This window comes from Pteropus medius, unplaced genomic scaffold (assembly GCF_902729225.1).
Source record: "Pteropus medius unplaced genomic scaffold, Ma_sr-lr_union100, whole genome shotgun sequence".
Lineage (NCBI taxonomy): Eukaryota > Metazoa > Chordata > Mammalia > Chiroptera > Pteropodidae > Pteropus > Pteropus medius.
Window position 1 is genome coordinate 35,261,490 of NW_024349800.1, and position 26,111 is coordinate 35,287,600.

Here is a 26,111-nt window from a genome sequence, read left to right on the forward strand (position 1 = left end):
TAAAAAAAAGCACTGATTTGATAATAAATGTAAAATCATATTTTCACATACATGTTTTGGAATTACATGCACAGGTTATAAAGGACACCTTTAAAAAAACTCTCAAAAGTGAACCAGTAGATAAGAAAATTGCTAATAAAATTGGGAATCCTTGAAAATGATACGACTGGTAATCCTAAACTAGATGGTATCCAAGGTCCTTTTCTGATCTGAACATATGAAGAAATCAATCATGGAGATCAACTATTTCAAGTATCACCAATACTTTACGACAGAATCAATAAGCTAAAAAATGTAAAAATAAATTAGTTTTAACAATTTTAGATCTGAATTTCTTAAATGTCAAGATGAAGATGCCACCTTTTTAACCTGATAAAGATACATATTTTAACATTTTTTTCCCCTAACCTAAAAGGAATTAAAAAGAATTCATTTTGCAGGATTCTAATATGATATAAAGGAACAAGGTGTGAGAGACTGATAATCATGGTAATCATTTGAACTTATGATTCCACATTTTTTTGTTGTTACTAATTGAGTTCTGTGAGGAATGAGACAAAATATACCATTTTGTGGTATCCTCAGTTTTCTATTAAAATCTTTCAAGACATAGGCTAAAACTTTTAAAGATCCACTTTTCTCAGTATAGTAGCAATGAAAATTCCCAGAATTTCCATAATGTAGAATGCTAAATTCTCCCAGATATAATCTTCGGTAAATGTCTACATTTACAAATTGGGGGGTGGGGAAGAGGATATGGAATGAAGATTGAAAATATTATATTTGAAGCAATACCAACATCAAATGTTTAAATAGTACGTTAAACTGCACAAGAAAAAACTCACAGGACTTTCAAGTGGGAAAGCTTCTTTAAAACCTCCTAATTTTAAATTAATAATAATAAAAAAGTTTTTAAAGAAAACCTCCAAATTTTACTGTTTATGAAGAAAAAGATATAGGAAAAGGTTGGGAAATTTATCAAGGTCACTCAAACAGAGAAATGAAAAGAGCAAAGGAGAAGAAATGAAAACTGCTAACTACAGCCCAGAGCCCTGTCCTCCTTACTACATGCTTATTTCCTCTATGATTAAAGAATAAATCTCACATTCCCAGTAACATTTTAACCATTAATTTCTTCCAGTATTTACTGAGAACCTATTCCGTGCAGGTTTGTATGAACTAACAAAACCATGACTTTTACAGACTAGTAAGGAAGACAGATATTAAATAAAAGAAAATAGCACTATCTCCTTGAAGGCATTAGAAGCATGCACGTCAACGAGCCTTTCTGGGCACACCACAGAATATAACCATTAAAGTTCCAGACTTACAAAAAATTATAATCTAATGGAAGAGTAAGGCATGTACACATTATAAATGTGTAAAATAGGGATATTTAGAATATTGTAAATTTGTGAAATTACTTCAAAAACAGTAAAGTCAAATCTTTAATGTTGTATTCAACTTTAACAGCTATTTATCATTTATGTTTCAGGAACAGTGACAAAGATCATCGTGTCTGCACTCATAATAAGGATCTACTAAATTTCTGAGCTGCTATTAAACTGTAATTTAAAAAAAATGCTAAAGAATATTAAAGTTTCTCAAAGCGTTTTGCTATCACACCTTGTTAAAATATTAAAACACAGAAGAATTACATTAAATTTTAATTTTTATCTATTCTTAAAAAAATAAATTGAAAAGATAATTACCTTAAATGCCAAATACCAATCATTCTCCTTGGAGGCCTTATTTCCAGCTCTATTCTTATAAACTTCAACTCTATACTGACGAACTAGAAGAAGATCTTTTACAAAAGACTCAAAATTCATTTTACTAAGCACAACACTCTCTAGAGTCTTTGCTCCTAAAAAAAAAAAAAAAAAAATTAAAAATATGTTACAGATTTAAAGTAATGTGTTGCAAGTACCTAACACAATGTTCCCTTCCCCAAGCCACAACTATTCTCTCAGTAATTCATTCATTCAATAAACTTTATCAAGCACTATTATATATCCTAGGGACTTTCGCTGAAGTATAAAATGGTGAATAGACATAGCCCCCCTGCTCCTGTGGAGCCTATGAGCTAAATAAAAAATCAGTAAGATATGAAGACAAAAGAATGAGTAAAGATATATAAGTAACCTTACTTATTCTTTCTCATTTTGTTTTTCACAAGTTTGAATACAAGTCTTATACAATAACTATATAGTATTTGTATAGAATTTTTTTCAAAAGGTCCATAAAAAATGAATTAGTCCTTATTCATTACAAAATGTTCCAGGTAATATATTCACATAATTCAAAGGTTCAAAAAAGTACAGCAGAGTCTCCATTCACCACTCTAGTGTTATCAGTTTATATAACATATGCCCAGTCTATGCACACACAGTAAATATAAAGCATTACTTTTTTCCTTTTCTAAAAATAGTTGCATACTATACACATTGTTCTGCATCTTGATATTTTTAACTTTAATTGTTAAATTAAAATTGTTCTAGCAGTACTCAATCAGCTTCTTTCAGTTTATAGCTGTAAACAATCCAATGACTCTAAGGATGTTCTATAATTTAGTCTCCTACTGGTGGACATATAGATTGTTTTTAGTCTTTGCTATTATAACAGTGCTATATAACAGTCTTGTATGTTTTTCATTCTCCAAGCATGTGAGTATATCTGTGAGATAAAGTCCTAAAACTTAATTTTATTAAAATATATGTGTGATTTTGATAAATATTACCGGACTACCCCCCGGTTGGTTGTGTCAGTTAACAATACCATTCACAAAGTATGACTACATATACTTTATTTCCCCTATCCAGTCAAAACAATTTTCGAACTCTCTGGTCTTCATCTTAGATCATAGGTCCTCAACTAAGTAGGGGTGATCTTGCTCCCATAGCGGACAATTGGGTTGTCACAAGTGGGGTGTGGTGGGGGAACACTAATGTAATCTAGTGGGTGGAGCCAGGGATGCTGTTAAACATGCACAGGACAGCCCCTCTAAATGATTAACTATTCAGTCCAAAATATCAATACTGAGAAAGAACCCATCTTAGATGGAAAATAGTGTCTCAGCTTAGCTGGGATTTGCAAATACCAATTTCTTTACAAAAATAAATAAAATCATCCTCACCATCAAATGGAATCAACTCAATTTTCATATAATACCAATTATTCACTTAAAGACAATACTTGTAGATTATTTGACAATACTAGACCTTATGAAAGATTTAACCTAAATTTAACAGATCGTACCAAGTACACATCAAATACAAATAAGCATAAAGATTAATTACATGATATAATAAGATTTTGTACAACACTTGAGACACAGATGATACTTTCAGTATCAGTTAATTAGTTATTAGTGTTAGAGAGGAATTCCCACTGGCACAGATTCCGTGAAAACTGGCTCAAATCTTGCCTAAAGTTCTTCCCTAGAACATTCCTCATGATCTAACCAAGGACTAGCAAACAACTAGTCTACCAAGATCAAGCATAACAAATGAGCAAAGGAAACTAACAGAAGAGCTGACAGATTACAAACAACTTTATAAGAGACCATATGAAATGGTGGAAACTGACAAAATGAGGAAAGTACATCAGGTAAAAAGAGGGCTCTAGCTAGACTCACTAGGTCAGGAGGAGCTCCAACCCACTGCTCAGCTCCACAGCTCCAATCTACTACTGAATTGCAGAAATAGTTCTGCAGTTTCCAATTGTGCAGATTTTTCAAAAGCTCAATATCTAAATTTTTTCATGAAATCTCCCAATCTTCAAAATTAATTCAAAATACCATTTAGGCTATCAATTTTCAACTCAGTAAGTTCAAGATAGCTACATTTTCTTAGACTTACTAGCCTGCTCTTTCTTTAGGTTGCATTTAAAAACAAGTTGCACGAATATTATATTTACCTTGGAATTCCATTCAGCAAGACATGTACTCACATTCTCATAGGCATATGCAGAAATTAAGACCTCTCCAGGATGCAGCAGATTCACATCTCCCAACTAACACTCTCTCAGGATCAGAACCTCAGAGTGAAATGGTAGGTCCCATTTAAATTTTGCCTAGCACATAGGGTGACCATACTGGTTTGCCTAAGACTTTCTCAGTTTTCGTACCGAAAGTCCAGCGTCCCAGAAGTCCCCTCAGTCTCAAGCAAACCAGAATGACTGGCAAAACCTATTAGCCCATTTGGCTGAATTCCATGTAACATTATTCATATGACGAATATTGTCATCACCATCAACAACAAAAATCGCTCAAGGAAAGCACTGAATTAGAGTTAATACAAAAATCATAGAAAATTCTCTTAGAAACACTTATAAATGCCATTGTGAATACTGTCAGCTACTTCCAATAAACACAGCAATGAGTTTCAAAACACTTTTTCATATTGTCCTTCAATTTAGAAGGCAAAATGTAAAAGTTCAACCCAGCAAAAACAATTCTGGGGAAAAGAAAAAAACACAATAATCTGGCATAATTCTTAAACAGCTCTTAAATCATCAGTCCAGTAGGATAAGCCAACACAACTGCCTGGCTGGCAGTTTTAAAGCATTTGAATTTGAATGCTTCCCACAGGATGAACAAGCACTCTTCAGATATATAAACCCCATTTGACTACTCTGCATATCAACATTATCTGACTGGCCCCATTAGAATTTTCCAGAGCAATAGCTCAGTCTTTTTACTGACACATTAAACAGAACTCAAATTCACAACAGTGGTGATGGTGGAGCGAAAACACAAATAAGGTGATATCCCTCCCTCCCTCCCCTCCTCCCTCCCTCCATGGCCTCCGCCTACCTCCATTACTACAGGTAAGTGTCCAACCTCCAAGGTTATCCTTCCAAGATACTATGTCTCTCCAAGGAGTTTGCATGACACATTGGGTGACTGTGCATGGTAAGTTATATTTATCAAGGAGCATCTGAAGTGCAGCTACTTTCTGGTTAAGAGCTGGACCATATGCTTTAAGTTAAACTAGATGGGAAGTAGGATTGACATCCTGGTGTGAAATAAGGGGAACAGGAAAAGAAAGCTACCCAAGATACTGCCTTTTCATCTGCGTACTCCCAGTAACCACAACCCTGACACGTCAACACTCGATAAATTTCTATCTAATGAATTAAACATCTTTTATCATTAACATCCCATCTGCACGTGGCAGAAGCATGCCTAGAAACTCAAAACTCGTTACTCCCCCTAGAATGCTCTTTCCGCTATCACAATGGAGTCAAGGAGGAGAGATCAACATAAAACATCTAAACACTCGGCCCACGTAAGGTGAAAACTTTGCAGCTTTCCAGGGAGAGATGATATTGGAGAGACGGGGCTGAATTACAGAAGGCTCTGAATGCTAAAATGAGGCACATACACTGCTATACCACGGTCACACAGTAAACTGAAGAGCCGCAACTTGCCTCCAAGCAATCTGGCTCAGACTACGCGATCCTGACCGCTTGGCGACACTGCTTCTGGGCGCTGGCCGGGCGGTATAAATCGAGAGTGCGAGAGATATTAGTGACATAAAATGGTCTCCCAAACCCCCTTTCTATTCTAAATCCCACTTCTGATGAGATTCCCTGGGCCCAGGCGGAGCCGTGGAGCAGAACCCCATGCGACTACTGCAAAATTGAATAGAAAAATTATTAAAACGCCTTGTACATCTGGCACGTAGTGAACGGTCCCTACGTGTCCGTTACTAGTTCGGCTCTGGGGCAGCTACAGAGGAACAGAGGAAAAGACTCAGGGAAGAGGCAGGGCAGGGGGCGGATGACGCCCCGTCCTACTCAGGCAGCGTTTGAGAAAGCGCAATTCCCCCACAGGGCACCCACGTCCCCGCCCCCCACTATGGAGCCCACTCCGCAGAGTCCCTCCGGGGCCGCGCCATCCCGGTCCTCACCTGCCGGCCCAATGTACTTGACTACCCCCTGGGTCTTGAACACCTCCCGGGCGGCCAGCAGCGCGTCCTCGCGGTGCGCCGTGTAGAAGTCCCCCCGGTCGAAGAGGCGCACCGTAGTGGTCGGCTTCTCCGGCATTCCCTGAAAGAAGCGCACAAAGCCAAACTCTGCCGCGCTCTCCAGCTGCAGCGTCTCCTTCGGCTGCACCGCCATTTCGGAGTCTCTCCTAAGCCTCTGGAAACTGCACGACCCCGCACCCACTAAGCTGTTTCCCGCCTCCCCTCCCCCGCCCCCCGTGCGGCGTCGGGCCTTTGAGGCCCGCCCAATCAGAGTCCAGAGCTGCGCTTCGGTGGGTGGGAGCCCGTCGCCGCAGCCAATCACAATCGGACGCGGCCCAGCTTCCCGCGCACGCTGGTGACTGTCTACTGCGCATGCTTGAGCCTAGGTCGTGCGCCGACCCTGGCGGATGCCCACGCTTAAAAGGATCCAGTTCGCGTTTTCTCTGCTGCACAGGCTAGAAACCCAGGTGAATGGGTAGCAAGGGTAGGCGGTCAGGTGGGACGGTCAGGCAAGTTTTGCGTTTATTACGTACCCGGAAGCGTGGGAATGGAATCAGAAAGAAACTTGAAGACAAGGAAAAACTAGCCTTCTTTTCCATCCCAGTATTTTTTAAAACCTGCGCCCCTTTCTCCCCCGACTGCCACCATTTTTCTTTTTTAAGCAAACTGCCAACATCAAGGTTGCAGGTTTTTTCTCCACAACCTCCTTATTGCTCTGTACTATATAAATTATCTCTCATTAAGTCCACTTCTTGATTGATTGATTCATTCGAAAATACATTTATAGCCTGCTATATGCCAGACCCTTTTAGGATCTAAGGATCACTACTGAAAAGAAAAACCATTGCGTTTGTACAGCTTACATTCTAATAACTGAGTTCAGATAATACAGGAAGTAAACTAAATGGTATGTTAGAAGATAAGCGTTTAGGTTAAAAAAAAAAATGGGAAAGGGGAAGAGGGGTTGAAGCTTTTCAAAAATGTTAAGCAAAGACCTGAAAGAGGTTCTGCACAGTTACCTGCCTTAGAAAAGTATAGTACTTTCCTGTTTGGTTCACCCTTCACCCTTGGAAGCAGACCCAAACCCAGCAAGTAGAATTACCCTGGGGGTTTTTCAAACTAATTCCGGGTGCCATCCACATACAATGCGTTGGAACTTCTGAAGGTGGGGTTTTGAGATCTTTTAAAAAGCTTCCTAAGTGTGCCTCATAATTCGCTCAGTTTAGAAATCATTGGCCTACAGGTTAAAATTCAGATCCCTTCTGAAGCAGAAAATGTTTGGAATCATCTGACTGCTGACTACCTTTCCAGCAACATCTCCTACATCAGCACTCCTACAGTGTTCCCTCCTCTCATCCAAACTCTATGATCAAGGGCAATAAACTCCCCCTTGCCTCTCAACATGTGTGACTCAAACATAAACTTGTCTCTCTGCTCTGGAATGGCCCTTTCTGGCTGTTCCAGGACCTTTGTGTAGCAGACTCCCAGCCATCCTTCAGTCCTCAGCTCAAAGGTCTCAGAGAAACCTGCCCAGTCTCCCCAGATATAATTAGTTGCATTATCTTCTGGGGTACCATCTTATTCACATCACTATCATAATATTTGCTGCATTGTTTTAGAAATGTTCAGTCTCTCTTACTAAACACCTGTAAAGGACAGGGATGGGTATATTTATAGTTAATAATAATGACTAATTTTCATCAGCATTTAGACTCCTTGGTGTTTTCATTATTTTCAGATTTACTGTTTTAATCTTTGCAACTCTAAGAATTAGGAACTATTATTTTACAATAAGGAAACTAAAACTTTAAGGTGTGAAGTAACTTGCCTTATCACAGAGCTAGTGAGAGCTAGAGTTCAGTCTTGTTTCAGATTCTGTATGCATAACGTGTGTGCCATAGGGCCTGGCACATACTAGGTGTACAAGAAATGTAAATGAATGAGCTGTACGTCACAATAACCGCTTCTATATTATAACCTGATCTTCAGTGTCATTCTGTCTCTCCCCTATTTCATGTTCTAAATTGTGAGTTCCGAAGGAGACAGCATGGTAATTAGATTATCTACTTCTGGGGTTCATGTGGGGATCAAATGAATTAATAGCTTTGAAAGTATTAATCTTTTGTAAAAAGCTTTTACTGTTTATCATCACACCCCCAGCCAGACTTTTTTTTCCCTCTTATCAATTCAGTCTATTAATTCTAAAAATAGAATTCCCATACTTGCCCTGATCTGTCTGAAGTCAGATCTGTTTAGCACTCAGAGGACAATCAAAGTAATGTGAAGGGCTATAGAAAATGTCAAAACATAAGCTTCTCAAGGAAATTTAAAAAAGAGTTTACAGAGTGGGATGTGAGGGCCTTATAGGAGGGAGATTTTATTAATCTCGGTGAGGGCAGTGGATTTTATTCTGGTCTTTAAAGATGAACAAGGTTGAAAAAAATCCCTTTCAGGTTATGAGCTAAACACCCTCCTGTGCAGAGTATTTGTGCAGTTTAGAAACATAAATCAGTGGAGATTTTTAAAGTGGTGGTAGGGGTAGGACATGTTTTAAGATGATGGGTAAGAATTGTGAGATGATGTTCTATCTACTGAAACTGTTGTTAGGGAGGAAAAAAACTTTACCTTCTTAGATTGAATGACTAGGAGCTTGTAAATTAAACTGACAAAAGGCAGATTAACAGGAGAAAAGGCACACAATTTTTATTAGTATTTATGTGCATATAAATATCTATTCCTATTATCTTTAAAGTTCTCATTACTTTCTACTGGCTATAGTAATTTCTATCACTGCATAAATTGCCACAAATTTTGCATCTTAAGACAATAAACATTTAATCTCAGTTTCCAAGGGTCAGGAGTCCAAGCATAGCATAACTGGGTCTTTTACTCAAGATCTCAACACTGGTAAAGATGTCCACCATGGCTTGATGTCATCTGGAACTGGGGTCCTCTTCCAAGCTCACTGGTTGTTGGCAGAATTCAGTTTCTGGGGTTCTGGGACCGAGGCCCTCAGCATCTAGAGTTGGAAGGCCTGCTGTCTTCTAACAGGAGACCCTTTCCACAACAGGGGTTTGCTTTAAGGCTAACAGAGCGCTTCTGCTGTTTCCACTTCTTTTCTCTTTATTTTAGACACTCTTAAGACTCACCTGATTAGGTCAAGCCCACTCACAGTAATCTCCCTTTTGTCCACTGATTAGGATTCTTAATTGCATCTGCAAAATCCCTTCACCTCTGCCACATAATGGAATTTATTTTGGCAGCCCATCGTATTCACAGGCCCTGCCCACACTTTAGGGGAGGAGACTACACAGGGCATATACATCAGGGGTATGAAATCTTGGGGTCCATTCTAGAATTCTGCCTACTATAGAAGGAATAAAAATCACGTTTAAATCTACTTTTTACATATTCTTTAATGTTCTTTTCACATTTTTAAATTTTCTATCAAAAGGAAAATATTTCTTTAACTTCATATAAAATGTATTCGTACTATAATTATTCATTTTATAAAATGTTGGAAATGTACTTCTAACCCAACCAACCATAGAATTCCTGGTTCACAACATTCTCCACATCTGCCTCAAGGTGTTAGGGTCTGCCAAAATGCCAATCTGTCTAAAACAGAATCTCAGATTCGTTCAGAATAAAACATATTTTTCTGTGTAGCAGTTACATGTTATACATATTATATTGAATATACATGATTAGAAGTACTCATGCAAAATTAATTTTTAGTTAGCATTCACAGCATTTCTTACCATATTATGTATATAATTAGGAAATTTGATTCAATATAGTTCAAACAAAATTAGGAAACTGTTTTAAAATGTTTTATTTTATAGTTCATAAAAAAGGTGTATATGTACAAGACTCGAAGTAAATAGGAAGGCAGGTTTTAATCACAAATGGATGAGATAGTAGTCATTCAAAACCTACTGTGGAAGCATATTTAATGGACTCTTCAGTGTTATGTATAAATAATTTTAACTATGCAGTCAAAGTTCTGAGACTAAAAGATTCTGGGATATCAGATCTCATATATATGACATTTGTGGTCAAATTTTAAGATTGGTAAAGTCAATTTCAAGCTACTTATATTTTGAATATAGGTATCACCATTACAAATATATGTCAACAAAAGTAGTCCTCAAAGATTTCTTTGTCTCACACTCATATATTTGTAATCTGAGTCCATTTGCTAATTTCCCTTCTTGTAGTTACTATTCAAATTACAGTATTTATCCACTGAGTTCCCTATGCATCTCGCCCATCTCCTTTATCTGAAATAGAAAAAAAAAAAGAAAAAAATTTTAATAATTTTCCAATCTTTTGTTCATTCTGAAGTTAAAAAAAAATAAAGAGGAAAGCAAAATGACTTCCATATTCATAACTGTTTAAATAAAATTTTTTAAAAAAGAAAGCTATATCACAAGGAAGCACACATTAAATGCATAATCCAAATTGCTATTTAGAGATAGGATGGCTAATGTGACAAGGGGAAGGCAGCAGGTAAGCTAGATCTTTAAGAATGGATAAGATTTTTATTAAATGTATACCATTTTTACATCTAAGAATAACCAATTTATTTTCTACTCTCAATCTTGTATTTTATATAGGTGAGGAAAGTGAAATTCAGAATTAAGTGACTAGTTCCAGGTCACACAATTAGTTATAGGCAGAACTGAGACATGGTGACAACTACCAGTTAACAAACATTTTGTTCTGTGGCAAGCATGGGACCAACACTTTACACAGATTACTTCGTTTATTCCTCATAACAGGTCTGTACTACTATCCCCACTTTACAGGTTAAGAAACATGGAGGCTTTAAAGAAATTAAATGACTTAGCCAACAAATAAGTGGTCAAAACTCAGCTCTACAATGCTCTTAATCACAACACTACATTGTCATTCTGACTTTCTATTATGATTCAGTTCAGGGACAGTTTCCTAAACTTGTGGTCACCAAACCACGTAAGCTAGATGACTGACTATAGTATAGGAAGATAATGTTAGGACTTCATAGTTCCATTAGATTTCTTTCAATATTGTTTTACATTTGTTATTTGGTATAATACAAGTAAACAGCACATATACAGTTATAAACACACAAATGTACAAAAAGTGGTGGGTATACTGAAAATGTAATTGATAGGGTTCAGGGACAAGTGTTCATATCAAATTCCAAGTGACTGAAACACACTAGCAATCTCACACTGATTTCACACTAGTGTACATAACTAGTTAGTATACAATAGATTTACTAGGACACAGATAAGTCTATTTTTGATGACTGTTATTTCACTGGCATACAAAATGTCAGGTCATTAGTAACACTGAGTTTCTCTAATGTGAATCCACTACAGTATGCCTCTAAAAGATTCCACTAAACATAAAATAAAAATAATTGTAAGATTGTCCCTAAGACCTAAGACCCATACTATAAATGGACCCCAGTATAATTGAGACCTATCAGTGTCTAGGAAGGTACACTAATTATTAGGAGTAAGAGCTTAACCAAGGGCCTTTTTGCTAAGTAATCAGTTTACCTCAGCTTTCTCATACTTCGCCGTTCTGTTCTTTCTGGAAATAACCTGGATGGATGAAAAATAATTACTATTTTAGGATTGCTACCCAAACAAAAAGTTGGTCTGAAGTGACATACATGCTTTTAATGGATATAATTCCTATCTGAACAAATTTAAAAAGCTATCTATAGACATTGTTTCTTAAATTAACATTTACTACTAAACTAAAAATAAAAGAAATGGACAGCAACCAGTGAAACGAACCAAAAAAATGTATAAACAATGAATTGTCTTTAATGAAATTTAACTGCCTGGTTTGCAGTCTTCTACCTCTTGTTCTATCCTAATACAAACATGTCTAAACATATATCATGCAATGTTTTTGCACAACTGGTATCATCATAGAAACTTTACCAGATCAAAACCTATGGATTGAACTTATCCTTTTTAATAGCTACTTTATTCCACAGCCCGGATATACCACAATTTACTCATCCACTCTCCTACTGACGTACGCTCAGGTTGTTTCCAGATTCACCCTTACTAGCAAAACTGGAATACGCAACCTTGACCATGCTTCCTTATGTACCTGTGCTTTCATTAATACAGGACAATTAGATTTTGTATGATTAATCTTTCACATGTTAATTTGCCATCTAGAATTCCTCTTCTGTAAACTGTCTATCCATACCAGTTGACATCCTTTCTTTAGTTTCCTCATTAAGAATTCTTTACATATTATGCTTAATACCTTTGTTTTACATGAATATTTTCCCCCAGCCTATCAATGTTTTTTTTTACCTTACAGTATATCTTGCTGTACAAAATATTTAATTTCAATGAAGTCAAATATATATCTTTTCCTTCACAAATTCCAGATTTTTTGCTTTACTAGGCTTCCTTTACCACAAGGTTATATAAATATTTCCTAAATTTTGAAATTTTCAAAACCTTTTTTAACACTTAAAAACATTTTTAACAATAATTCATCTGGATTTTGTACGACATGGGTGCAATGCCCAATTCCTTTCACATCCATGTGCCCCAGGATGTGCCATCCACACACAGCTGGATAGTATGGTCAGCCCTGGTGGGATGAAATAGGAATTTTGTTTTCTTCCAGATGGACAACCAAGTGTGATAATTCCGATGACCTGAAAATGTAAGTTCCCATATATCCTCAGATCTATTTCTGAATCCTGTTGTTTGTAAGATTTTTTGATAAAGCATTCTTATATTTCTAGAATAAACCCTGCTTGTTCAGGTGGTACATTCTTCTTCTGAAGCGTAGCTAAATTCTATTTGCTAATCTTGTATTTAGAATTGTTGCTTCATATTTATCACTTTTAACTCCTTTCTATCCTAACCTTAATTTGTGTTGTTGTTTCAATTCAGATTGATGACAACATAACTGACCTGTGAGATGCTCAGCTACAAGCTTTTCTCAGATTAGTATCCTTCTTTGCATCATAAGGTGAGTGTTTTATAAAAAAGGGGCTGATTCACTCACTTAAGAGAATTATAAAAAGATGGAGATTTTTGTTTCACTAATGTTTTGGAACATGGATGTAGCTTTTTCATATTGTCACCTTTTCTTGAAAGAGTATACCCTTAAATGAAATTTTACTTGTTCTATACGCACCAGCACAACGATTCCAGCAATAACTGCTATTGTCACAACCACAATGATAGCAATAATACCAGCTTTTAGACCCTGCATTGAAAATTCAGGTGGTTTTTCATCAACATAGTAAATTGCAGTTCGACTAGGATCCAGATCCAGCTGTTCCCCATCTACTCTTAGATCCATTTTCTTAGACTGGAACAAGGATTCATCTTTAACCTATAATGAGGAGACAAGCAATTTAAAATATTTAAGAAAACCTGGCCACATGGAATTACATGCCAATTACAAACCAAAAGAACTGCTGCCAAGAATCTTCGTGGTGTCAGTGACAACAATCTCTTACTTTGAAACTTGGAAAAAACTTTCCTATGGGAAATTTCCAAACATATACAAAAGCAGAAAGAATACTGTAATGAAGTCCCATGTACCTATAACCAGATTCAACCATTATAAATACATGGCCAATCTTATTTTATCTTCTTCCTTCTATCCGCCACCCTCCTTCCATAATATATTAAAGCGTAAACAAATTATGTCATCACAACAGTTATAAAGCATTTCTCACATAGCTGCTTATTCACGGAAATGATAATAGGGAAAAGGTATACACACAAACTAAATAACTACCAACGAGTTAATAGGTAAGAATTATGAGAAGATATTTTAGGCAAAACAATTTGATAAAAAGGTGTAAATATACAAATGAGTAAGAAAGGTGTATAAGAAAGGTACATGTGTGTGACAGGAAAGACAACATAAACTGCATCACAAGAATCACTTGGAGAATAGAGATATGGTTGATCTGTAAGTGGAGAAACAGATGATGAAAGGTCTTGAATCTACTAAGGCATGATAGATATTACATTTCTATACAAAGGAATAAAATAAGGAAGATTATACTCACATCTTTTTCAAAATAATAAGCCACATCAGCTATGTCCACATCATTCTGAGTTTTCTGAGAAGAATTCTGCATCAGATCAATAGTGATAAGATCATTCTCATACTGGGGAAAGAGGTGGGAAGGAATTGAAAAACACATTTATTAAAAGTAATATAATCAAAATCATAAGAAAATATCATTGTTCAATAATCAGAACATTCAGTGTTTTTCTCTAACCTACATGTGTCATTGTTCCTTTCCATTAGTAGATAATTGAGTTTATCATTAATAATTACAAAATCTTTGAGAGGTCTGTAAATCTGTCCAAGGGAAATCAGACAGCAATGCAAACAAAGGAAATTATAATGCATATTTTCTTTTCAAGGGAATTTTATATTCTTGAAAAGATTTTAAAACAAGATATTAAAGCACTGTTATTTGGTTAGAACTACTTTAAAACTAAAATGCTGAAGAAATTCAATCCAAAATGTAGCACGCATTTACCATGTTCTGCTTTTTGGAATCAAATAAGTATATTCTTTCCAAAAAGTCTTTTTAAAAATTACAACAGTTTTAATCTAGAAGAATTTAAGAATAAATTCATACTGCCTTAAAAGAGTTCCATCACACTATTCAAGCATTTTCAACCAGAATTAGAAAAGTTAAGGAAGGACTAACTGGTTAAGGACTAGCTACTTAAACCAGAGAAGATGGGAGCTAGGTATCACTCTAAAGTAAGTATGTACCAAAAGCAATCACCGAGAAAGGTTTTCTAAGGTGAGAAAACTGGCATGTGTTAGGGATACTAAGAGATACTACATTTTCTTTAAGGGTAAACTGAGGTTTTCAAAGGCTATGGAAGAAAAACAAAAGAAGAAATTTGCTTTATTAAGCGCTCAAGGCTGATCAAATGCAGTTTAATCACTACCAAATATCAGACTCAAATCATACTACTCCACCAACTTTCTGCTAAAGCTTACTTAAAAAAAAAAAAATTACCAGAATATTTGTGATATATTTTGGATCCAGTTGATAACGAGTTGTGATTATCTTCTTGAGTGCACTGTAAATAATGAAAAATTGTGTTTTCAAAAAAAGTGGTTGTGCTACACAACATTAAGAAGCACTACTCTTTAAGCAAATGGCTCAAGGTCTAGAGTTGTCATTAACCAAACGTGTTGAAAATTTTAGGCCATTTTTCGACTATCATAATCATTGATTCAGGCTAGAATCAACCATTGATGCTAAATTGTTGAGTTCCACTTTGATTAGAAATAGGGGTATCAAGTATCTGCCCACTGATTATATTTATTAATTAAAAAGAAGAAATGGTAACCGAATAATGGAGAAACCTGGCAAGCACCACCTTAACCACAGTTAACACTAATAAAGGGACAAGCTGACATCACGTACCTCCTGATATAAAGTACTTAGGAGCACATAACATCACTTAAATAGTTTTTCTGTGAAAAATGTATAACCTGTACTTAATTAGGAGGAATCAGTCAAATCCAAATTTGATGGACATTCTCTAAAACAACTTGTTCATTCTCTTCAAAAATATCAATGTCATGAAAGACAAAGACCAAAACAGTATTCCGTATTAAAAGAGACTAAACAATCATAACAACTAAATGGAATGCATGATCTCAGACTAGGTCCTGGATCAGAGGATAAAAAATTGCTACAAAGAATAATATTGGGAAAATTGGCACAATATGGTATAACATTAAATTTCCTGAATTTGATAACTGTATAGTGGTTATGTAAAAGAATGCATTTTGTTTCTACGAAAAGATACACTGAAGTATTTAGGGGTAAAGGAGCATGGTGTTTACAACTTACTCTCAAATGGTTCTAGAAAAAAATATTTATACATGCTTAGATAAATACAGAAATAAACACACATATGCATACACACATACACATAAAAAAATGAAAATGTGGCAAATGTTCATTTGTGAATCCAAGTAAAAAATATTACAAAAATCTGTATTACTCTCGTGATTCTATTTCAAAATTATGTATGGTGTCTTATTTTTCAGAAATATGAAAAAGCACTGAGACAGTTTTAGTTTTTCTAATAGTATAGGATGGAAGAGTCAAGCACCAACTGTACAAATATAATGTATTTAATAGCACTTACGTCTGTAAACTTTGAATATCATAAGGTTTTTCTCTTGTTCTGTGTTTTAGTTCAATGATAATCCAGCTGTAAAGTAAAAAGACAGTATTATAACAACTGAGTATTATAACAACTCAAACTTTTATATTATTTTCCTCGTAAGTTAATAATAAATGTCCCAAGTGGAACAACCGTAGAGTTAACAAAAAGGATTTATGTAATAGATATGTCTTTAATTTCTTCCCTGGCCCTCGTACATCTTTCATAAAGAACTCATCCAGGAGGGAACACTCTAACACTGACCCTCTGGCCTCTGGCCACAACACACAAGGTCATGTGAAGTCAAGGCTTAGTTGGTCACATTGGGCTACGTTCAAGTGAAGACACAGAAAGATATTGAGAGAAACAGAGAAAAGTCACCTTGAAGCTCGAAAAGACAGAAGCATACAGTGTGCCTGCCTCGGTTCGTGCCTGCTTTGGTCTTGATATCTTTCTAGTTTCTAGCCCTTTCTAATAAATTCTTTTTTGCTTATGCTAGCTTGAGTGTGTTTCTGTTCCTTTTCGTTACATAATCCCTAAGACAACCATATCTCACTTTAAAACATAAATGAGTAAACACATAGTTAAAATCATTCATATACATTTCATACTAATCCAACTTTAAAATAGTAAGTGTTAAGTAATAATATAAAAGGAAAATTATGTTCAGTATGCAACCATAAGAAAAAAATTAAAAATATATTGCTAGTAAATTTATAAAATATCTCTGGAAGGTTAAGGAATAAACTGGTGACATCAGTTCTATGGAGCTAAACTGAGTAGCTAGGGGATTGAGGTGAGATGGAGACTTTTCACTGTACACCCTTTTCTCTTTTGAACTCCAAATCATGAATTCAAATTACATATTCAAAAATAAGTTTAAACGAATCTGAAAAACATGAAAAAAATACATGCAGCCCAACTCACTAGGTCCTCACTCGTTCAGAGCAGGATTTTTCAGTGTCTTTATCCGTTCTTCTGACACCAGCAGTGTTCACACACCAGCACGTGGTGGTGCCATTGCACTGCTTGGCTTTAAAAAGCCCATTCTCATCACAGTCTGGATCGTAGAGCCCGTCATTATTTTGGATAGCATCTTCAGGTTTTAGTCTTCTCCCCAACTTTGAGTGAGACATTTCTGCCTTCATCACCAAACATTTGGTAGCCACTGCAAAGAAAGCTTAACGTCAAACTGAAAAATAAATGCCGTTTTATCCTTAAGGGAAAAAAAAATTTAATTTAATTCCAAACTCCCAAGGCCAGAGATTACTGTAGGCTTATCTTCCACAGTCGCCTTCTAAAGATAAGAAGCTTCATGTATGAGTAATTTAGACGAAATAACATGATTCAGATTTGAGCCAGTAAAAGGCTTCCCAACTCAAAACATGTCTGTTAAAGAAATATAAGTCAAAATAAAGTTTAAGGCAATGAGGATATTCTACTCACATTTTGAGCAAATGACAGAATGTTGTGTACCAAGTGAAATACAGTGGCATTGACCATCTATGTTCTCAGAGCAGTTTGCGGTCAGTTTGTAGTTTTCACAGATACATTCTAAAAAGTTAAAAAAACATTTTAAAATGTGAATCCAACTATCAACTCTGGTGTCCCACCTAAATTATATTTTGACAATAAACTCCAAGTTACAAAGCCTTAAAAAGTGGTCCTGAAATATTTTATTTTTCGGCTATAATTTGAGTGGCTGACACTAAACAGTTTGTATATATTATATAAAAATATAGTCTAATTTGCACGCATTCCAGTTTTGATTTTTTAAACCAAGAACACAGCCTTCCAAATATCATATTCAGCTTTGCCTTTATGAGACTCCCAGTGTCAGCTCCTTCCCTCCTCCCTGTTCTACTGAGATAAACCTGTCATTCAGTCTTTTCCCAAAATCAACAATTCCAATTCTAGGATTTGTGAATAGCTCACTCCACCCCTCATTTTCTTAATAAGAGATGCTTGCTTTGGGTCTCAATGGGAACATATTCAACCCTTGGACTATACTGTATCTTAGAAAAATTGTACTTTCAAGTGAATTTGGGGGCACCTCTATATGTGTTTCCTAACTAAACTAAATAAACTCTGGTACTCAATTTTGAAAGCAATACTAAGCTGCCCATCCTGAGTATTGATGTCAGTTTAACAGTTACACCCTTTACTATCTAAAGTTTACCTTAACTTCAAATTGGCAAGCCCTCCTCATTCCTTTTATTTGTCGAGCTGAGAGTGCAATCATTAAAAACAAAAACAAGTATAATCAAAGAATTTTAATATTGATCCCTCATGTACCAAGTTGGCTTTAACTTTTCTCTGTTTAAATTATAATCAATATGAACCACCTATATAATCTGACCAGCACTGAACTTGATACTTATGCAGCACTTATGCAGCACTATACTAAACTTGCTCAAAGCATCTTTTTCATGCCCAATGTGAAATTTAACAAACCAATCAGGTTAAGTAAGACTTTCTGAACACAGGCCTATAGCACTTATCATCACTTTAAAGCCATTTAAGTATTTATCCCCAGACAGAAGCTAGAAAATCACGACTTGGTTAAACAGCATTATTTTAAAAGTGTAATGAATTAGGCCGTGCCCTGCTGGTGAGGGTTATAAAAGCCTTTCCAGAAATCTTTAGCCAATTGTCATGTCACCTCTAGCCACCATCTTACAAATCTTACTAGCAATCAAGATGTGTATCACAGAGTAAGAAAAACTGGAATCGAACTACATGTCTGACACTTGTATAATGGTGTGACTTTCCAATCTATAGATTTGTTCTGTCACCATTTAAATTGTTTTTCAAGACTAAAGAAAATGGAAAAACTCTGGATGTGATGTAGTGGTGGTGGGAGGAATCAGGATATAAAACTATATGTTTAGGCTTAGGATAATGTTCAGAGCAGTATCTACAAGAAAAATATACCCAAGTATAATTAATTATAGTATTCTCTAGAAGTGGCCGGATTATGGTTTTTTTACTCTTTCCGGATATCGATGTTTCTGGGTTCCCTTGGCAATAAATTTGGCATTACTTATATGATCGTTAGAAAAAGGAAAACACCCGCATGCCTCGTAGTCAAGGTCCAGGAGGGCCTTCTCGCACGCGCAGGTGAGTAGCGGCCCCGGCGGTCTCCCCGCAACCAACTGGCCCCGCCCCGAGACCGACATCCGGGACCCGTCGCAGGTGCCCCAGGAGGGGCGGGCCAGCAAGTCGACGCCGCAGATTCCCGTTCCAGCGTGAGCTGGTTTCGGCCACTCCGGAACCCCCAGTGCGCTCCGGCCCTCGTCGCACACTCAGAGACCGAAGAATTCCCGGACGTGGCCATTCCGTTCACTGTCTGGCCCTCCGCTCCTTACCGGGGCCATTTCCCTAGAGAGGAGTGCAAGCGGCCAAGCGAGGATGCTGCCTCCGGCACTCGCGCCTTCCCGCCGCCTCCCCGGCGCCGTCCCGTCTCCAGGCTGGAAGGCGCTGCCGCCCGCCCCTTCCCCACAATCTCTGTCTCAGGCGTCGGAGGCCAACACACCCCTCACCCCGGCCTGGCCAACCCCACAATTCCGTTTCTCACCTTTCTGAGCCGCGGCCACTGCCGCCGTCGCAGCCGCGAGCAGGAGCCCGAACGCGAGGACCTGGGGGGGCGCCATGCTGCGCGCGGGCTGAGGAGGCGGACGCGAGGCGGGCCGGGACTCGCGGGAGGGCGCACGGAACGAGGAGGGCGCCGGGAGCCCACTGGCGGGCCGGAAGACGCGATGCGTGGGACGCGCGAGTCCGCGTCGAGAGGACCGTGACAAGATGCTCAGAGAACAGGCAGACGACACAAGCTCGCCGAAGGACTGCGCACTCTGGGCGCGGGGCGGGGCGGAGCGGACCAGCCGGACCTGGCGGCCCCGCCTCCCGGCGCCGGCTGGGGGCTGCTCACCTCTGCCCGCCAGTTCTCAGCGATGAGTCACCGCCCGGGGTTGGGGGGATGGGGGAGAGGGCGGGAAGGGCGCAGATTCCCCTCCCCCACACCTGCGCGGCCGCCGAGGCACCACCTCCTCCCCAGGTGTGCGCCCCGCCCCGAGCGGCCACCTGGTGCTTCCTCCTGCGGTGGCCGGTGGGGGCGGGAAAGATAATGGGCTGGTGACAGCCTGCAGGGCCCCTTGGTGGTCACGGAGTGGGTTTGAAAATACTGAGACTCTCTTTTACTGGAGGGAGCACGACTCGAAAACCTTGAAGAAATGGAGCCTGGAGGAAAGAGGCGGCTGAGAAGAGTAACGTGGAAACTAAGATGAAATACAAAGAGAAGCGGAGAACCGTCGAACCACAATAAAAAGGCGACCTTTGATCTTTACCTGGCAGTTTAATTGTACTCCTTTGAAACTAGAAAATCTCCCTCGCTTTCAGGGGATGACAAATTCTTGTGTTCATTATAATTATGCTCAATAATTCTTTCTCTAAAATCAGCATTTTTAGCCCCAAAAGATATAAGGTGTTTCCATTGAGCCAAATGCTGGGAGCTAAGACTCTTCCAGTTTTGATTAATATTAGAGAACAATATTGGTTTTGAAAATATAAGGAAGTAGAATTGAAGGACAATTTATTTTAGTGCCAATGAATTCAAATCACAACACGCTTTTATTACAGTCAAAATCATTGTAATGACTGGAAGCATTTAATAACTTACAGTGTTGTCTAATTTTTAGCTGTGAAATTAGCTGTAATCTTTTAAAAAGGCTTTTTTTTCTGCTTAAGAAGCCGTTAGAGTAAGAATTAGAGGAAAGGTGGAAAAGCAATTTTAAGATTCACCTAAATTTGATTAATTTTTTCAAGTATATATACAGTCAAAAATTATGCTTTTCTTGAGCAATCATTTAAGTGTGCTGTACTCTCCGGTTGCAGGTTGATTAATGTAAATAATCACATTGTTACATAAGTCCCTGTATAATTTGAATTTTGCCTGAACATTAACTAAGCTATTTATCTTATTATTGACATCTTAAGGAAATCCTATCACTGTTTTAAATCTGTAAATCTGAATTGCTAGACCTAGTTCTGGAACTTTGTGATCTGTTCAGCAATTTAAGAGAAAATAATACTATCAAATCAGGAATAAGTAATCAACCAGATTTTTGATGTCTTCTGCATTCTGGGTGCTTTCAGGAAGTTGCGCACTGCCAGCCTAAAACTACACATACTTTTTCCAAGAATAATCTAACTGGTTATTGTGGCTTTATTTGCAAAATGTTCCATTGCCAGGTCTATTATCTGTTACCTAATTAAGAAGAACTTCATCTTCATATAAACTTGAGAGCTGTTTATTAAATTGTTGGTTGCAATAAAGTGAATTGAGTAAACATGATTATTAAATAAATGACAAAATACCACACTAAGCTCTGACTCATAGTATCTGAGTATACATCCAAGACATTTATTTTTATAGCTCTTTAACACCTGCTCATCTGTCACTCACTGCTCAAAATTACTCTCATTTTATGTGATGATATTGTGAATCTTTCATAGTTTCAGTGCTATATTTAAGAACATTTCTTAATAATTTTGTAAGATTACATACCCAAGTATATTCCTAAAATTATCACCAAATTTTTTAGACGTTGCTTTTTAATTCTGACAATCGTTTAATATGTATTTGACTAATACATATGACAAGATTAAAAACTATAAACTTTTCTGACCAAAGTCTTGCAGCCCATCAATTAAGAACCCAATTAAAAAGGCAATATCAAAGCCAAAGAATGGATGGAAAGAAGAGAAACTAGTTAAAATATAAAGAGTAGTGCAAAGCATTAATTGATAGGATAAGGATTTTGATTATGATCTTTCTCTTGAATGTTAAGGAATATTTCTAAATCTAACTCAACATTAAATATAAACAGTATTGGAGAAAAGTTAGGATCATGTTCCTTAAGAAACAATTAGGGGTTCTATTTAAGAAAATTACTTAGTCAACATCCTCTATTACAGTTTCTTCACGTAGATTTCATAGCGACAGACACGGGGAGAGAGGAATATGTAAAATTTAATGAAAATTTAAATGAGATAAATGTTATTCTTGTAGATGGCTAAAGGAAAATGTAATGTGTAAACATTTACTATAATGGGCTAATAGTCCTAAAAATTTTTATTATTTCATGAGTAGAAAATAAAAGTACTTTATACAGAATGAAGAATGAAAGTTCTTGACCACTACCAACAAGACCCTTTGTCTCCTAGATAATCATTGTTAACAGTTTGATATTCATGCTACCTGTTCATTAATTCTTCTCATATCCAAAGAACCTGTTTTCATAGGATGTACTCTCTGCAGAGTGGGGGCTATTATTTACTTGGGTTTAGGTTTATAAAAATGGTTTACATTTGCATATTCAGAGTCCACCTTAATATATATATGTGATTTTTATCATGTCACTTTATCCGTCATTAAAAATTAACTTTCTAAAAGCAAAACTTCTAACCCCTTAACCACAAGAAAACTCTTTTTCATATCTTTCTACATGTGAAATTCTTACATAAAATATAAAGCACTACATAATAAGCACTTAATATTCTGTTTAGTACATTAATATGTAGATGCTTATTAATACCTATTATCATTAAAAATAATACAGTAATTGTTAGAAATGCATGTACATCCTGACAGCGAAAAAGGAACCAGGACCTCAGCCCGACAACCACAGGATCTGAATTAGACCAACAACCAAAATCAGCTTATTAACAGATTCTTCTTCCCCAGAGCCTCCAATAAGAAACAAAGCCCTGCTGACACCTTGATTTCAACATTTTGAGACCTGAAGGAGAGTTCCTTGCCAAGCCCACCAGACTTCTGACTACAGAACTGCGAGATCATAAATGGGTATTGTTTTAAGCTTCAAAAAAGAAAGAAAGAAAGAAATGTATATACATAGTATAAAAGGCAAATAATACCATAAAGTTTAAAATGAAAATTGGTAGCTCGCTTCCCCATCCCGATTCCTGTTTCTCCAGAAACAACCACTTTCTTCAGCTGTTCCTCCCACCCCAATTTCACATGGTATTTATTCACTTCCTACTGTAGAAGATAGTTCTTTTTCTCTTACTTTTTCCACAGCTCCCCATCATTGCTTATGTGGAAATCATCCCACTTCTTGGCTTCTCCTCACTGATTTCTTCTAGAACTTTTATAGTTTTAGCTTTTAAGTTTAGATCTATGATCCATTTCAAGTTAATTTTTGTGTATGACATAAGAGTTAAGGTATCAGTAGTTTTTTAACCCACATGTCTGGCTAGTTGTTTCAGCACCATATGATGAAAAGACTACCCTTTCTGCACGGAATTGCTTTCCCACTTGTGAAAATTAATAAGCAGTAATCTCATTTAAAATGGAATCCAGAGATTAGAAGAGAGAACTCTCACGCACTTATCACTCAACCCACACTACTGACCACAACAGGAAGAGACATACCTTGTCTCTTGGATAGAAGTAGTTATTACATTACTACTTCAGCAGGAAAAAGAAAAGGACCCTCTTTGCCCAGTAGCAGTTGAGCCAATGGAAGATTGCCACACTTTTTTTTTTTTTCCCCCAGAAGTATAGACCTTTAATAACCTGGAATCCGAATAGTTTTGGGTCCATTTATGAGAAAGAAGGAATCTATACTTGCATTTCTTCTCTCTCACATTTTTCATATTTTCATTCATACTTAATTTGCAATGTTCCTAAGTGTGCTAAGTGCTACCCACAACATAGAAATGTGTTTCTTTATATATATTACCCGTAGGCTCCTTCAAGCACATGCCTAGAATTGAAGGATTTAGATAGCCTAATTAGAACCTTTTAAATTACTGCATTGGAAGCCAAAAAAAAAAAAAAGCATTTCTCTTCACCATGAATTGAAACATCGGGTCTTTGCACTGAATATTTTTTAGGAAATGTTTCATTTTAAAATCAAAGAGAGATACATGGCCTTCCATCATCTCACTAGTCTTGTTCAAGACCTGAGTTCCCTTTGTCAAAATGTACTTTCAGTACAGTACATTTAAGGTTCTTTTTAATGGAAGACTTCGACTTATTTTTACCTACCCTGGAGCATATTATCTACAGTTTCAATCAACAAAAACAGTAGCTCTCCATTATGGGAGTAGAATCCATCATTCTCAATCTTCTCAGCTCTATTTGAAAGAGAGGGTCCCCATTCTTCTGTGTCCAAGCCTGTCTTCTCCGGATCCCTGCGGTCTGCGTCCCGGCGTCAGGAATCTCTACGGCCCAATTACCATTCTTAGTCAATAAAAAGACTCTATACTTCAAATTTACAGTTTCCTTCAATGGACTGCCCCTCCTCAAGTTCAGAAAAGAGGTTCTTCTCTTTTTTTTTTCTCTGGACTTGCTTGTGGTTCACCATTAGATTGTATGTCCAGAATTGCAATTCTGTGTTGTTCCTGAATAAACTCATTTTGCTGGGGAAATTTCTGTCTGTGTGCTTGTTAAAGGTCAACATGCCTATCAAAAATTAGTTGATATATATGTGTGGGGTCTATTTCAGAACTTTATGGTTTTGTTGCTCTATCTGTCTATCCTTATTCCAGTACTACACTGTCTTGATTACAGTAGTCTTGAAATGAAATAGAAGTTCTCCAGTGTAGTGGGTTTTTCCTCAAGTTGTTTTGATTATTCTTGGTCCTTTGTATTTAAATATAAATTTTAGAATACGCTTGTTAATTTCTACCAAAAAAAAGCCTGCTGAGATTTTGATTGGGATAACATTGAATCTATATATCGATATAGGGAAAATTGACATTTTTTGTAATATTGAGTTTTCTAGTTCATGTCATAGCCTATCTCTCCATTTCTTTAGATCTCACTTTAATTTCTCTCAGAATGTTTGTTGTTTTCAAAATATGTGTAAGACCCTCTTACACATATTTTGTTAAATTTAACCATAAACATTTTATGTCATTTGATATTATTGTAAATTCACTTTCCAATTGTTCATTACTAGTATATATAAATACAATTTATTTGTATATACTGACTTTATGTCCTGCAACCTTGCTAAATTTATTAGTTCTAGTAGCTTTTTTTTTTTTGTAGATTCCTTAGGATCTGATATGTACACAATCATGTCATCTTCAAAGAAAATTTTCCTTCTTTCTTTTAAATTTTATTTATTGCATTGACTAGGATCTCCAGTATAATATTGAATAGAAGTGATGAAAGTAGACACCCTTACCCTATTCCTGATCTTGGGAAGAAAACGTTCAATTGTTTACTATTAAATATTATGTTAGCTGCAGGCTTTATTGTGGATACCCTTTTCAGGTTGATTTTTTTTTTCTATTTCTAGTTTCCTGAGGGCTTTTTATTTTTTTAATCACAAATGGGTGTTAAAGTTTGTCAAATGCTTTTTCTACCTCTATTGAGGTAATCATACTGTTTTTCTTCTTTATTCTATTTGAATTCTAAACTAACCTGGTATTCCTGGGAAAAATCTCACTTGGTCTTAATATACTATTTTTGTTATAAATTATGATTCCATTTGCTAATATTTTGTTAAAAAGTTTTGCAACTGTGTTCATGAGAGATCCTTATCTGCAATTTTCTTTTTCTTTTCTTTCTTTTTTTTAGTTTTCTTAATTATAATCGCTTTGGGTAATGCTGACCTCAAAAAATAAGTTGGAAAGTGTTCTTTCTTTTTCTAATTTCTGAAAGTTTTTGTAGATTTTGTATTATTTCCTTTAAAAGAAATTTTTCCAGTTTTATTGAGATATAATTCACATACATCCCTGTATGAGTTTTAGGTATACAGCATAAGGGTTTGACTTACATATACTGTGAAATGATTACCACAATAAGTTTACTTAACATCCATCATTTCATATAGCTGCAATAAAAAGAAATGGGAAAAAAAGAAAAAAAATTTTCTTCCTATAAGATCTTTGAGGATTTGCT

At 36.6% G+C, this 26,111-nt stretch overlaps 2 protein-coding genes and 1 long non-coding RNA gene across 5 annotated transcripts in view; 1 reads left to right on the forward strand and 2 right to left on the reverse strand.

Annotated features, from left to right (window-relative positions):
* The window catches only part of MSH2 (mutS homolog 2), a 62,573-nt gene extending 56,383 nt beyond the window's left edge, over positions 1–6,190 (reverse strand). The window contains exons 1-3 of one of the 3 annotated variants that reach the window (XM_039887222.1): positions 5,916–6,126; positions 4,817–4,969; positions 1,713–1,867 (exon numbers count right to left, since the gene is read on the reverse strand). In XM_039887222.1, the coding sequence (XP_039743156.1) occupies positions 1,713–1,867; positions 4,817–4,969; positions 5,916–6,126 (519 nt within the window). Of the gene's footprint in view, positions 1–1,712; positions 1,868–4,816; positions 4,970–5,915 lie in introns of all 3 variants that reach the window. The other 2 variants (XM_039887223.1, XM_039887224.1) reach the window with 2 other exon arrangements.
* A 166-nt stretch (positions 6,191–6,356) lies between these two features.
* LOC120621668 (uncharacterized) lies at positions 6,357–16,669 on the forward strand. Its single transcript, XR_005658231.1, has 3 exons — positions 6,357–6,439; positions 12,899–12,977; positions 16,409–16,669. It is a non-coding gene; the product is annotated as an uncharacterized LOC120621668 (long non-coding RNA).
* On the reverse strand, positions 9,784–20,068 carry EPCAM (epithelial cell adhesion molecule). Its single transcript, XM_039887226.1, has 9 exons — positions 19,755–20,068; positions 17,624–17,731; positions 17,105–17,345; positions 16,160–16,225; positions 15,013–15,076; positions 14,035–14,136; positions 13,146–13,346; positions 11,525–11,569; positions 9,784–10,255 (listed from the first exon to the last, which is right to left on the reverse strand). The coding sequence occupies exons 1-9, from the start codon at positions 19,828–19,830 to the stop codon at positions 10,214–10,216; spliced, it is 945 nt and encodes a 314-aa protein (XP_039743160.1). The 5' UTR covers positions 19,831–20,068; the 3' UTR covers positions 9,784–10,213.
* Positions 20,069–26,111: the final 6,043 nt, after the last annotated feature.